Genomic DNA, 15,119 nt, shown 5'->3' with positions numbered 1-15,119 from the left:
AAAAAACATAAATAAATAAACTATCAACCACGTCAATGGCACGTAGTGAGTGTTGAGTATAATTTTAAAGTATCATCAAGTGACCAAATGCTACAAAACGGTGATATATACCCAACTTAATGTTAAAAAACATTCATATATTGTAGGGTGTTTGAATGATGTTCTTGCTAAGTATAGTTTTAATTCTGTGTATTCTTGGTTACATATTATGAATAATTTGTAAAGGAAATCATTTACAACTTTGGAAATTTCCCAACCTAGTGTGACTTATAAGCAATCATGCCAACCAACAGAAATATACTCACAAATCATAACCACAAAAGGACTCTAAACCACACCCCTACCCCCATTTTTTTTTTTTTTCATATTTTAAGGGATTGACAGTTAACTAGTTCAGCAGATCTACCACTCCTAGTTGCAAGAACCTTCCAAAATTCTCTCCGGGCTTCTGCAGAAGATTCAGCATCTTCACTGAATGAGTTATCTGGTGATGAGAATATTGATTGGGAGAAAGCTGACTCAGCATGTTCATTTTGCATGTCAGCCTGCAACACTGTAATGTTATCATTAGCATCTTTAGTTATTACATGAAGTTTTCCATGTAAGCCAGCCAAGAGATAAGGAGATTCTGAATCAGTGAAATCATGATTAGGAACATCTCCGGCTGCAACTTTCCAAGTATCACCTTCATAATCATATACCTTGATCTTTGCACTGTCAAGAGAATTTGAAGGATCAAGTGCATATAGATCATCATTGACAGTAATACTCAATTTCGTTCCAGCTTGCCTTGCAGGCCAGCCTTCACCCATGCCAATTGGCATTTCAAGCCATGAATTTAAATTTGGATCATAAACTTCACCCCCAACATCAACAAAAAATGGCCAGCAATACAAACTCTGAGGAACGAATAACCTTCCCCTGTATGAAGCCATTCCTGTGGCAATAGGCTTGAGTAAGTCAGCCAAAAAAGCAGTGGGCAACACTTGAGCTCTTGCAAAAGGCATGCTAGGTAATTGGGACCACATGCCTGTATGAGGGTCATATACTTCTGCAGATTGAAGAGGGCTTAGTCCACCACGACACCTAGTAACCCCTCCAACAACATAAAGCTTGTTGTTTAATATACCTGTCTTGCAATAGGCTCTACCAACTGACATTGGACTGGCCTCAGTCCAAGAGTTTTTAATGGGATCATACTGCCAAACATATTTCATTGCTGAAGCTCTTGAAAATCCTCCTAATGCATAGATGCAACCATCAACAGCTCCTATGGAGCAACCACAAAATGGCATCCAGTCCAGGGCATCTCTCCTACCAAGCCAGCTCATTATGACATCAACAATTCTGATACTTGGACCCATCATGCTCCACATCCGAAGGGGAAAGGAAATCAAACCTTTCTTTGTTTCATCTTCAAACCCAACTTTTGGCATTGGCGGCAACCTTTGCCATCTTCTGGAAAGAGGGTCCAATGCATACCATAAAAGCTTATCATCCTTGACCTTTGTCAAAATGTAGAGCCATTCCTCCATGGTTCCAAGCTCTTTTCTCACACAAAATAGTTCAGAACTAACAAGGGTTTCCTTCCAAGCACGGCAAACTAACTTCAGATTCAAATAATAAATTCGAGGAACTCTAGCTAGAATCTGTATTGATATCTCATCAGGAAGGGACGGAATCAGTCTTGCGTTGTACCCGCAAGGGTTTGGTGACAACCTCTGTCTCTTGCAGGATTCACCTTGTAAAACCCCGTAGGAATCCTTCCATCTAGTCTTGGAATTGTTCAGATTCAGTATATTCCCCATTAAGACCACTTCAAATTCAAACCAAAAGCAAGCAAGCACATCAAACTTCCAAGATTAATCTGTTTCATAACATCATTTTAAATCATCTATCAGTACATTCCAAGAAAATGCGTTGATGAATTGAAATAATGGATTTATCTCAATAGGCATAAGCTTTTGACCAAAGCACAGCATCCATTTCACAAGGATTTCCACAACTAATCAATCAAATGGCAAAGAAATACAACAATAGATGGATGCATAAGTTCTGAATATATAAGAGACTAAAGAGAGATAGACCACACATCACAAAAACACCAATATATATATATATATATATATATATAGAGAGAGAGAGAGAGAGACAGACAGACAGACAGATCGATAGAGTTACACAAATAAAGATGCTGAAACTATATTAACAAATGCTTAAAATTTAATTTAACGTGTTAGCATTGTGTGTAGAATATAAACTCGGATTTTTGGAAAGGAAAAATGAACTATATTGGCTGTTTCTATATACTCAAGAAAATCAGTGGCTAAAGTTTCCATATGCACCTGCCACAATGAAGACAAGTAGCACAGACTACAGAGAAATTTTAAGTAAATCCTATACTATAAATAATGAGCAACCATTGTATTATTTCCCTAGGGCCAATAGGATATCAATATTGATTAGATCATTGATATGAACTGTATCTACAGCCCTGATCACAAGAGAACTTCACTATAACAGAAATGAGAGAAAGGAATGTAATCAGAGAAGAAACCTTCTCTTCCTTGTGGCACAAGCCACCCCTCACTACCCCACTGATTGCCCGCTTTCTATCTCCTCACTCATATTCACTTCCCATGCCAATGATGTCACTAATTCCAGCATCCCCCATTCCCCTCCCTTGCAGCCACGTGTCCTGTTTGAGTGTTTGTTAGGATTTAGCATAACAAAATTTTCCCCGTCATTTCCTATACATCCCTTATTCCTCTCCTCCCATGTATGATACACTCTTGTGGGAGGCCCATTGATGTCCCTCCCCCAACCCCCAATGAGCTGCACCTTGTCCTCTATAAAATAGGGTTTCTGTAATTGTGTATTTGTATCACCCAAGTGAGCCTTTATTTAAAGTGAAACTTATTACAATAAAAGGAAACATAATATTCCCTAATGCTGATTATAGTCCCTAATAATCAGCTGCAGATATTCCCTATTTACAAAGCATATCTTTAATGCTTCCCCTCAAGTTGGAGCATATATCTCATGATCCAAGCTTATTTCTTTTTTGCTTAGCAAAAATAGATATATATATATATATATATATATATATATATATATATATATATATATATATATATATATATATATATATATACGAGAGAGTACCAGAGGTACTGAAAATACATAGTGCAGTTAGGTACAGAACTGGTTCCAAGAGCTAGCCTAACAGTGTATACTAGGGACCAGCTAAACCCCACACAAGAATTGTAAAATCCTACACCTACTGTATACTTCCCAACAGCTGTCATTCTTTCCTAATTACCCAAAAGCATCTCTCAAATGAGTGGACCAATGGTTAAAGTGCAGGTCAAAACCTTTTTCCATAGCTTTAAGCCAGGACCAGATTAAAAGTACTGCATCATCCAGCAGTTTACTTCCATTGAAAGTTTGGTTTTCAAAGATTATTCCATTTTTGTGCTGCCATATGGTCCATGTTAACGCTGCCCACCAACACTTCCATCTTGTAGCTTTAGTTCCATCGGCAAGCTCCCTGTTGTGTTGCAGGAAGTGATCCTCCGGATTTTGAGGGATTTAGTGAACATGTCTGCAAGTTGGTCACTAGAGCTGACAAAGTCGGTGATGATTTCTCCAAAAGCACCTTCTCTCTCACAAAGTGACAATCAATCTCTATGTGTTTAGTCCGTTCATGGAAGACTAGATTTGACGCAAAGTGAATAGCAACTTGATTGTCACATATCAGTTTTGTATCCTATGTGTCTCCAAATTTTAGCTGTTGGAGAAGTTGCCTAATCATGTAATCTCACATGCAGCTACTGCCATAGCACGATACTCAGCTTCAACACTAGATCTAGCAACTGCTTTCTGCTTCTTGCTCTTCCATGAGATCAAGTTTCCTCCAATGAGAACACAATATCCAGAAGTGGACCTCCTATCTAATGGTGATCCTGCCCAATCAGCATCAGAATAGCAGGCAATTTTGGCATTGCCTTTATCTTCATATATTAATCTGCAACTTGGTGCACTCTTGAGATATCGAAGGATACATATGACAACATTCCAACGACAACCACATGGTTCCTTCAAGAATTGGCTAACCACATTGACTGCAAATCTGGTCTAGTGACAATAAGGTAATTAAGTCTGCCAACTAGACGACGATATCTTCCGAGGTCTATCAATGGCTCCCCCTGACCTGGAAGAAGTCTCACACTAGGATCCATAGGAGTGTCACTCGGGCAACAATCAAGCATATCAGTCTAGATCAGAATGTCGAGAGCATACTTCCATTGGGAAATGACTATACTAGATGAGGAGTGGGCAACTTCGATGCCGAGGAAATACCTAAGCGGACCCAAGTCCTTGGTCTGAAACTGATTGTGGAGGTGAGACTTGAGGCGGAGAATGCCATCAGAGTCATCACTATTGATGACAATGTCATCAACATATACAACTAGATAGATGCGCAGGCCAGACAATGAATGGAGAGAAAATACCAAGTGATCAGTTTCACAACGAGTCATACCAAACTCAATCAGAGTGGAGTTGAAGCGACCAAACCAGGCACGAGGAGATTGCTTTGAGTCATAAAAAGAACGTCAAAGTCTACAGACAAGATGTGAGTTGCCTGGTACTATAAAACCAGGGGGTTGAACCATGTACACCTTTTCTAGCAAGTCACCATGTAGGAAGGCATTTTTGATGTCCAACTGGTGAAGAGGCCAATGTCGAATGGCGGCCATAGCAAAAGATGAATAGAGGTGATTTTGGCCACAATAGAAAAAGTGTCGCCATAATCAAGACCAAAAATTTGAGTATAGCTCTTAGCCACCAAGCGACCTTTGTAGCGATCAATTAGGCCATCAGGTGTGATCTTCACCGTATCGACCCAATGACACCCAATAATGGATTTGTTGGGAGGCAACAGAACGAACTCCCATGTGTTGCTAGCATCCAAAGCAGTCATTTCTTCCAACATTTCCCATTGCCAATTGTGGTCAGCCATGGCTTCACCAGTAGACTTAGGGATAGACACAAAATCCAAAGAAGAGATAAAAGAGTAATAGGAGGGAGATAAATAGGCACAGTTAAGAGCAAAAGCATATTAAGGATTGGGATTACGAGTGGGCCAAATACCTTTGCGTAATGCAATGGGAAATTCAGGTGCAGGTGACAATGGTGGAAGAAGTAGGAGATGATGTTGGAGGATTAGTGGGTAGCGTTGCCGGTGGTGTTTGTGTCCATCGGTGGTATACAAGAGGTAGAGGTGGAGTAGGAGCAACCAATGGCGCTAGAACAACAGATGGAACCTCCAGAGGGACATCGTCAACGGTGGAAGGAAAGAAAGGAGTAGTCTCAAAGAATGTAACATCAGCAGAGACCAGATACCGTTGAAGTTGAGGAGAGAAACATCAGTAACCTTTCTGGAGGCGGGAGTAACCCAGAAAAATACATTTTAAGCACTTGGCAGAGTTTATTTTTACCTAGAGTGAGATCATGCACAAAACACATACTTCCAAAGACACAAAGAGGAACAGGATGGAGGCGTTGATGAGGATTCAAGATGGAATAAAGAATCTGATTGTTGAGAACCAACGAAGGCATGCGGTTAATTTTTGCGTTCAGCAACACCATTATGTTGTGGTGTATGGGCACATGATGTTTGATCAAGAATCCCCTGCAAATTTCGAAAAGATTGAAATTGAGACAACAAATATTCTTTTGCATTATCAATTCGTAAAATTTTGACGGAGAAGCCAAACTGATTTTGAATTTCAGCAGAAAAACTTCGAAAGATAAAAAAAAAACATCAAAACGATTCTTCATTAGAAAGACCCAAGTACAACAAGAAAAGTCATCAATAAAAGTGACAAAATAAAAATATTCTAATGTAGAACAAACTCTACTAGGACCCCAAATATCAGAGTGAACTAAGGCAAAAGGTGACGCAGCACACTTATTGACATGAAGACCATAACTGGTACGAGTATGTTTACCTAGCTGACACAAGTCGCACTGAAAGGACTTAACATTAGAAAAACTGCGAACTAACAGACGCAATCTCTCCAGACTCGGGTCCCCAAGGCATAGATGTGTGAGAGCTGGAGATGCAGATGAGACACAGGCAATCAGAGGTGTAAGCTGATATAATCCTCCAAACTCATGTCCTACTCCAATCGTTTGTCCAATGCATTGATCCTATACAAGAATGAAATTATTAACAAATAAGACAGAAAGATCAAGAGTACGGGTGAGTTTGCTAATAGAGATTAAATTAAAAGGATAGCCAAGAACAAATAAGACAGAATTTAATGAAAGTTGAGGAAGAGGATGGGTTTGTCCGATGCCCCAGACTTTAATTTGAAAGCCATCTACGAGAGTAACAGAAGGCAAGGTGTCCAAAAAAGTCAAGGAAGAGAAAAGAGATTGGTTACCAGTCATATGATCAAAGGCATCAGAATCAAGAATCCAAGGTCCAAGGGAGCAGGACTACGAAACAAAGGCTACAGGATTACCAGGCTGAGCCATAGTGGTAACAGGTGATGTAGGTTCATTGGCTGCTCGAAGATGGATTCTCAAACATGGTTGTATCAGCTCCTTTACCCCTTGGAAGTCCACCAAACATGGTTGGGACTTGGTAATTGTTGGAGCAAGCCTGTAAAGAGCCTGGAGTTTAGTCTGCTTACATACCACACAAGCCGCCACAAACTGCTCCATATCATGCTTCATTCCATTCCAATAGAAAGCCATGGCCAGCCGTGTATAATTTTGGTTACTGCTGAATGCCCACTGAAGCATGAAACTTAGACAAAAATGTGGAATACAACCAGATTTTTTTGGCAGTACTAACCTCTGATTAAACCATAGACAGCCTTAAGAAACTGGATAGTGTGGGGAGAACCTGGATTCAGCACTACCTCTTGCATAATCAATCTCAAGGGTTCATCCTCGGGAACTTCAGCTAATTCGATGAAGTCTGAATTTGTGAACATTGAAATAGCATGATAATTCATGACACAAGATACAGTTCCTCTAATCAGTCAAGTCATCATCATGGCCACCCTTGCATGACACAAGCAGCAGTTGTTCGCAGTTTTCACTTCGTAGAGCCAAAGAAGAGGAGGCAGCAGCAGCGCAGGAAACGACACAGGGCAGCAGTGGGGCAGGATGAAGGTGGGGCGGTTGAGATTGGCAGCAGCTAAGAGAACTTAGGGTTGCTGAAGTGACAAGCATGGAAGGAGATGGAGTTGTGTATGGAACTATGAAGGAGAAAAGGGAATTAGGGGTTTTTAAAAACCAGGTCAAAGGGGATCAGACCCTAAAGTCCAGGTCTGCTTGCCACGCTGGGGATCATCCTACAAGGAAAATTGTGATCCTACTCCAATCCCTCTGACCGACAATCTCACGAGCAACACAGCATGAAACTCAACTCAGGATCATACGATCCAACAATTTAACTCGTGATCCTGACAACAATGCCCAAGATCAGGAGCTCTAATACCAAGCTGATAGGAACTGTATTTATTATAGAATTGGTAAAGAAAACTCGGAGCTGGCTCTGACTACAAGAGAATTTCACAGCTTAAGTATAACTGAGAAACAAAAGAAAGAACAGTAATCAGAGAAGGAAACCTTCTCTGCCCTGTGGCACAAGCCACCCCACACTACTCCAGTGATTGCCTACCCTCCCCACCCTCCATCTCCTTATTCATATTCACTTCCCTAACCACTAATTCGAGCATCCCCCATTCTCCTCCCTCCCAACCACATGTCCTATTTGTAAGGATTTACCACAACAGAATTTTCCATATCATTTCATATACTGCCCATATCCATCTTCTCCCTTCTACAATACACTCTCATGGGAGACCCATTAGAGGGGAAGCATTACACATTTGGTAGGTATTTATTTAAAAATAAGCATAACGGCTAAGCAATGTATAAACTATAAGGTCTAAATTCTACAGAATTCTCATGTCACATGGCTATAAAGCTAAAGAACTGCCACCCCACCCAAAAAAAGAGAAGATAGAAACACAAAATTTTCGATAACAAGCAATTAAAGTGAATATATTCATAACAAGTTACCAGCAATGTCATTCTATTCCAAAATAAAACCACCAAACAGCTTGTCATTGAAATTTGAAAAACCAAAGACTCAAATTCAAAACATCACCATTCAGACAAATTCAACATACAAAAGAACACCAAAACTTTACAACAAATAAGAATTCCATTAAGTCGGCACCAGAAAAAGGGCTAAAGCAAAAATTGGTTTTACATATAAAATCAGAGAGAAAAAGGGAAATTAAGAAAGAAAAAATAAACCACTCACATCATATAGAAACCAAAGTAAAACAAGCATTTTAGTATACAAGCATCTTATACTCCCCTACACTAGAGAGACTCCCTCCAGAAGAAAAATAAGCACTGAAACAACTCAAAACATGAATACAATTCCCACATTTATACCCTGAAAAAACAAAATGCATTCATGTAAAATCAATAAGACCAAGAAGTCAATTAAGCACCTCACAAGTGAACCACTTAGAAACTGATCGAAAAAATCGTAAATTTTGTTAAATCCATGTTTGGGGACGCAGAAGGCACACACCTTCCAACCTACCACGCATAGCTCTGACACGTAATCGATCAGAGAGACAAAGACTTGTTTAATCAAGCAATTGTTCCTTACATAAAAAAAAAAAAAAAAATGGGCCCAAACTGCACAGTATAAATCCAAAAACAGCATTCGAGAGGTCAATAATTGAAGAAATCAAAACCAGTAAAAGTTAAAGGATAACAAACAGAGTGTCATTGGAGAAACATAACCACAAAATTCCCCCAACCCCCAAAAAATAAAATAAAAAATAAGCTTTGATTCAATATAATACCAGAAATCGATTTCCACATGCAATCGCAGCTCAACACCAGAAATCGGTTCCACGAATTTTCGTAACCGGTGCTGCAACAGAGAAATGATGCAGAAGAAGAGTAGTTAGAGATGAAAGTAACGACACGAAAAAAAAAATTGAAGACAATGAATGCATCCCCCGGAGACTTCGAATATTTTTTTTTAAATAGTCGTTCAGAAATTCGTCCTCCAAAGTTAAAAATCCAAATTTTAGTAACAGAAGATATTGACAAAATTTCAGATTTGATTATGATTATTAATTAATATTATATTTATTATAATGTTTATTTTTTCATTTTTTAAAAATATTTATTATAATATTATGTTTGTAATAATTAAAAATATAAAAATAAAAATTAAATTATATTTTAAATAAATTTTTATTTTTATTTTTAAATGTATAAAATATTGATAAATTTATTCTTAAATATGTCAGGTTATATAAGATAATAGAACGCATCAAGAAATTTTTCATATTTTTTTACTTTTGGTAACTAAAACTTAAATTTTCATATTTGAGAATTAATTTATGAGCACTTTATATATTAAAAAAAATATTATTTACCTTTCTTATGACCGAAGATAACAAGGGAAAATTGAAATGATAAAAAATAAAACTAGAATTGAATGGATCACACGTCACATAGTATCATACTATGATTGCTTTTAATAAATAAAAGTTGATCATGCTCTTATAATAAAGAAAGTATAGTCATTTTTATTGTTTACTTTATGCAATAAGTAAAAATAAATGTGATCAATATATTATTATTTTGTTCACCAAAAAATATATTAGTATTTTATTTTTATTATATCAAAATTAAAATAAAATAATAACTTAAGTTAAAATATATATATATATATATATATATATAGGATATAAAGATTTAGGATAATTTAACAAATTTATTTGATATTTTTTGTAATTGCATCATATTAGTTTAAAAATTGTTTAAATTATAAATCAAAAACAATTTATCATAAGACTCATAATATAATTATTAAAAAGAGTTTAAAAACTTTATTTAGACAATTTCATGTCCGAGCCTGAGGTAGTTCTTAGGCAAATTTACGGAGGAGGGTTGGTTTTAGAAACTATTTACTCAATAGGGTCTGATTTATAAGAAATTACGGGGGGGGGGGGGGGGTTTGTTTTCTACGTGGGTGCCGCCATTGACACTGGCGGGAAGCTTGAACCGCCAGTGGCAATGGCGGGATAGGGGCTGACTAGGAGAGAGGGGGAGGGGTGCCGCCAGCAGCAATGGCGGGATGGGAGAGAGAGAGGTCCCGCCCTTGGAGCTGGCGGGACAGGTGAGGGAAGGGTGTTGCAGGCGGTACCGCCACTGGCGGTTGCGGGACAGGGGGAGAGAGGATCCCGCCTTTCGAGCTGGCGGGATAGGCTTGTGTGGGTTACGTGAATGAATGAAGGCTTGGTCTGCACCTTGCAAGCAATAGCTTTCAGGTTCTGAAAAGGCTAGCATATATAGCATCTTAACGTTAAAAAAATTTGAACGTTGGGGGTGGGGTTTAAGTTTTGGGCTATAAAAAAAATGTTGAAGTCATTATTCTTTACGTTTACACAGCTTCCTTAGTTTGCTTTCTCTTTCTTTCTTCTTCTGGAGTTTGAGAGATTATTGTGTTTGTGTTCTTCTGTGCATTCATCTTTCAAGTGTGCTTCAAGTGCCCTTAAATTCCTGGTATGTATTTTCAAAGTAAATATGCTAATATATATTATAAGTTTAAGTTAGTTAGTATTATAAGTTAGTTAGTATGTAAATAGTAGGTTAGTTATTATTAACAAAAGTTCTAAGTTTAAATTAGTTTGTATGAGTAGCTATTGTGTTATTATTTTTTACTTATTAATAAATATTCCAATATTAGGTTAGTTAGTATGAAAATATTATTTGGTTAGTTAGAATTAAAATTTTATTTAGTTATTCTTATTGTATATATTGTTAGATGTTATTTGGTTATTGTGTATAATATTTTAGTATTAGTAGTAATTGTTATTTGGTTAGTTAGAATTAAAATTTTATTTAGTTATTGTTATTGTATATATTGTTAGATGTTATTTGATTATTAGCATAGAATATTATTATTAATTTTTTTTATCAAAAAATGAGAATTTTATTATGAATTCTAGAAATATCTGTAAAATAAAATATATTCTAACTCAAGAAATATAAAATTTTCTAAAATAATTATTCTTTCTTATCAACTTGTTTCAATTATTTTTGTAAATTTATTTTATTTGTGTACTACATATATAATTAATTGTATTCTTAATTATTCGTAGAATTAAAATATATGATGCAGGGGTTGACAAACTAATTATTCTTATGAGTTTTAAATAAGAAATTATTTTATAACTTAATCTCTAGTAAAAAAAATTGTATGAGTAAGTATAATTGAAAATAATATTATATATTTGTTTAGTTAGTATAAAAATATTACGTGTATATATATTTAGTTGTTGTGTATACTCTTAAATTTTATACATGTGATATTAGCTTTGTAGTATTAGGTATATATTTAGACGGATGATAGTTTAGTCTAATAAATATATATACATGGATGATACTTTAGGATCAAATAAGTAATATTAGATTTTTTAGTATTAGGCACAAGTTAATATTATCTTTAGGTATATATTTATAAATTTTAGTTTTTGTAATATTAAATATTTGACACTTAAATAAATAATTGTAATATTAGACACTTGACACACGTAAATCTATCTTTTTAATATTATAATTTTGTATTTTAAATAAATGAGATCATAATTTAATATTATTTGAGTTAATTATTGTTTAGTTAGAATGATATATATATTATTTGTTAGTTTTAATTTGTACGTTATTATTATTTGTTTTAGAAAATTTAAGTGATTAAATATATGATACATTGTACATTATTATTATTATTTTTGTATATATATTATTGAAAAAAAAATTTGCATTTCAATATTTGTTTGTATTATAAATAATTTGTTAGTCCATATTTTATTCAATTATTTATTTATTAATTGTAGAAAAAAAATTACTAATAAATTAAAGTTTTCTTCACATATATTTTAATTTATGTATAGAATATATTAAAAATTGCCGAGTTTGATTTTTTACAAATTTATTGTTATATATTTAAAGTTTACTAATAAATTAAAGTTTTCTTCACATGTATTATATTTTATTTTGCAGCAGCAATGACATCTTCATCATCATCTTCATCACACATTGACATTAAATCTGGCCCCATCGATACTGATGTATTATGGATGCAACCTAAGCATGTTTCAGAACATGTTTGGAATGGGGAAGAAGAAAGGAAATTGCATATCAGACGAGCTGTCCCCACGTATCAAGGGGAAGAACAAATTCCAGAACAAATTTTTCCTTTTCTTCAACAATCTGGTTTCGGGTGGATTATCAAGATGGGTTTCTTAAAAATAAATGCCTCACTAATTAGTGCTCTAATAGAAAGATGGAGGCCGGAAACACATACGTTTCACATGAGATGCAGAGAGTGTACTATCACTCTACAAGACGTCTCTATGTTGTTAGGTATAAGTGTGGATGGTTTACCATTAATCGGTCCAACAAATCTTGATTGGGCTGATTTATGTGAGGAATTATTGGGAGTCAGACCACAAAAAGGTGAAATTAAAGGTAGTGCAGTTAAATTAAGTTGGCTGGCTCACCATTTTGATCAAATTAATAATGATGACGACGAAGAACAAGTACGAAGGTTTGCCCGTGCATGGATACTGAGATTTATTGGAGGTGTCTTGTTCGTTGACAAAACCAGTAACAGAGTTTCGGTAAGGTACCTTCAATTTTTACGTGACTTTGAAGAATGTGACAGATATGCATGGGGAGCTGCCGTACTTAGTTTTCTATACAGAGAGATGTGCAGTGCCACCGATTATAAAACTAAATCAATCGGAGGTATGTGCATCTTACTACAATTGTGGGCATGGGAACGATGTCCCACCTTGGCTCCAAAGAGGACTCCTTCCCACATAGAAAATACACCACTAGGGCACAGGTCAGTCATTTTTAACAGCGTCTTTCATTTTAATAGAATAAATGGTTTTAGGGTATATTAAATTTTATTCTTTGTAGGTGGCTGCGACGTGGAAACCAACATATCGGCAATGATGATGTGAAAGTTTTTCGTCGCAAGTTCGATATTATGAAACGTCATGAGGTAAGAACCATGCTATTGTATTTGTAAAATAAAAAATTATATGTCTTATTTTACTACAATGTTCACAACTATGTTGTTATATGCAGTTTGTGTGGGAGCCTTACCCATCAACCGTTATGTCATTCTTGCCTCCCGTTTGTTTAGTCGGAAGTCTCGCGTGGTACGCGGTGGTGCCACTAATTTGTTTCCAAGTTATTGAGTGGCACCAACCGGACAGAGTCTTGAGACAATTTGGGATGCAACAACCAGTTCCAGAGTCTCCTTCACAACCCCTAAACATTCATGGCATAACATTAAAGGGGAAACATGACGAAAATTGGGGGCAATTGTTCGCCCCAATGATTCAGCAGTGGAATAATCGCCATGCATTTAGGGTCGACGCTTATCCCCGACAAGAAGGCCTATTGAGTTTTAACTCGGACTACATGGTCTGGTATAGGCGAAAGACAAAGATGTTTGTTGACCCAGAAAATGCAAAGACGGCTACATTGGTATTTTTTACTTTTTTTTCAAATTTTAAGTTGAACTTTTATTTAATGATGGCCATTAATTTTGTTATCGTTACAAATGCAGGGTGAAGTTGCGGAGGCATTACAATACATGGTGTCTCCTCAAGGGAGGAAAACATGCACATTTGATGATCTCGTGCCTTATGTGGAAAAAATTACAATTTTATCCAAAGAGCAAGAGAGAGTCACTGAGCCAGTGTCACATGGTCCCGCATCAGAGCGTCAATTTCCCGCACAACAGTTTCACATGCTTCAGTCAAGTATTGAAACTCAGGGGATAGACAGAAGAAGGGACACTGTTGAAGCGGAAGAATATTCCCAACAAATGGCGGAGCGTGGCCATGGAATGTATTACACGCCACAAACATTTGCTGAGTATCCGACACAGATGTATCAGTATCCTTTTCAGGGTCATGACACTGATACTTCTGCAACCCAGCAATCGTTCGGTGGTTTTGCGGAAACACAAGCTCAATTTTCATGGCCCACAATGACCCCTTCACAGCAATATCATGGGCCAATTCCAACACCTAATGCCCCGTTAGGAACACAATGGAATGTACCGGGACAAATACCTAATACGGGTGACTTATTCGGTGTTGATTTGCGTAACACATTTTCTGCAGAGGCTGACGAAGAAGAAGCGGGGAGGCATCGGGGCAGAAGAAATCCTGATCGCCAAGCACGAAGATGGGATCGACCATGTGGCACATCCTCACGGCATCACGAACACCAAAATGAATGATTTGCATGTCTCTGTTGATTAAGGCTTTGTTGTATATTTGTAATTTGACATTCATGGCGTAATGTATGATATTCAGTTTATTAAGGCTTACTTATGGATATAATTTATGTCGCGTATCAAACTATAATAATCAATGAACCCTAAACCAAATAACAAAGGTAGCCAAAGGGAAAAAACTAATGTTTCTAAGTAACGATGAATTTCAATGTGAACTAAACCCTAACCCATAAAACATAAAAAGTATCCCATAACCCTTAAATATGAAACACTAACCCTAACCTATAAAATATAACCACTTAGGCCTCAATTGTTCCGAACTAAACCCTAATCCTAAAATAAAAACCTAACCCTAACCCCTAAACATTAGCCCTAAGTCAAAAATGTTCAGCACTAAACCCTAACCAAAAAATAAAAATAACATAAACCTCACCCATAAAAATTAGTCCAAAACCCTACAATTTTCATAACTAAACCCTAACCCTAAAATAAAATAACTAAGCCTAACCCTATAAAATAAAACTAAACCCCAACAATAAAATAAAAAACCTAACCCTAACCCCATAAACATTAGTCATAACCCTAAAATGTTCAGAACTAAACCCTAACCCTAAAATAAAAAACCTAACCCAAACCCCTAAAAATTAGTCCTAGCTCTAAAATTTTCATAACTAAACCCTAACCCTAAAATAAAAAAAAACCTAAGCCTAACCCTATAAAATAAGAATTA

At 36.3% G+C, this 15,119-nt stretch overlaps 2 protein-coding genes across 10 annotated transcripts; one reads left to right on the top strand and one right to left on the bottom strand.

Annotated features, from left to right (window-relative positions):
* Positions 1 to 88: 88 nt before the first annotated feature.
* Positions 89 to 9,104, bottom strand: LOC114412582 (F-box/kelch-repeat protein At1g22040-like). Of its 9 annotated transcripts, XM_028376528.1 has the most exons (5): positions 6,869 to 8,347; positions 6,453 to 6,793; positions 6,015 to 6,216; positions 5,502 to 5,695; positions 89 to 1,867 (listed from the first exon to the last, which is right to left on the bottom strand). In XM_028376528.1, exon 5 carries the CDS (start codon positions 1,806 to 1,808, stop codon positions 363 to 365), a length of 1,446 nt encoding a protein of 481 aa, XP_028232329.1. In that variant the 5' UTR covers positions 1,809 to 1,867; positions 5,502 to 5,695; positions 6,015 to 6,216; positions 6,453 to 6,793; positions 6,869 to 8,347; the 3' UTR covers positions 89 to 362. The 9 variants fall into 9 exon arrangements, with proteins under 9 accessions (XP_028232329.1, XP_028232327.1, XP_028232325.1 ...); XM_028376526.1 differs by lacking the exons at positions 6,453 to 6,793; positions 6,869 to 8,347 and adding an exon at positions 8,913 to 9,104; XM_028376524.1 differs by having other exon boundaries at positions 6,453 to 8,347.
* A 3,987-nt stretch (positions 9,105 to 13,091) lies between these two features.
* LOC114411513 lies at positions 13,092 to 14,476 on the top strand. The gene is made up of 3 exons (XM_028375168.1): positions 13,092 to 13,138; positions 13,225 to 13,629; positions 13,712 to 14,476. Exons 1-3 carry the CDS (start codon positions 13,124 to 13,126, stop codon positions 14,390 to 14,392), a joined length of 1,101 nt encoding a protein of 366 aa, XP_028230969.1. The 5' UTR covers positions 13,092 to 13,123; the 3' UTR covers positions 14,393 to 14,476.
* The last annotated feature ends 643 nt before the right edge of the window (positions 14,477 to 15,119 follow it).

This window comes from Glycine soja, chromosome 5 (assembly GCF_004193775.1).
Source record: "Glycine soja cultivar W05 chromosome 5, ASM419377v2, whole genome shotgun sequence".
Taxonomy (NCBI): Eukaryota; Viridiplantae; Streptophyta; class Magnoliopsida; order Fabales; family Fabaceae; genus Glycine; species Glycine soja.
This window is presented reverse-complemented; position numbering and strand designations above follow the sequence as displayed.

Coding starts and splice junctions, on each gene's coding strand:
- LOC114412582 (XM_028376526.1), bottom strand. CDS start 1,808: ATGGGGAATATACTGAATCTGAACAATTCCAAGACTAGATGGAAGGAT.
- LOC114411513 (XM_028375168.1), top strand. Junction 13,630..13,711: donor ATGCAAAGACGGCTACATTG/GTATTTTTTACT, acceptor TTACAAATGCAG/GGTGAAGTTGCGGAGGCATT.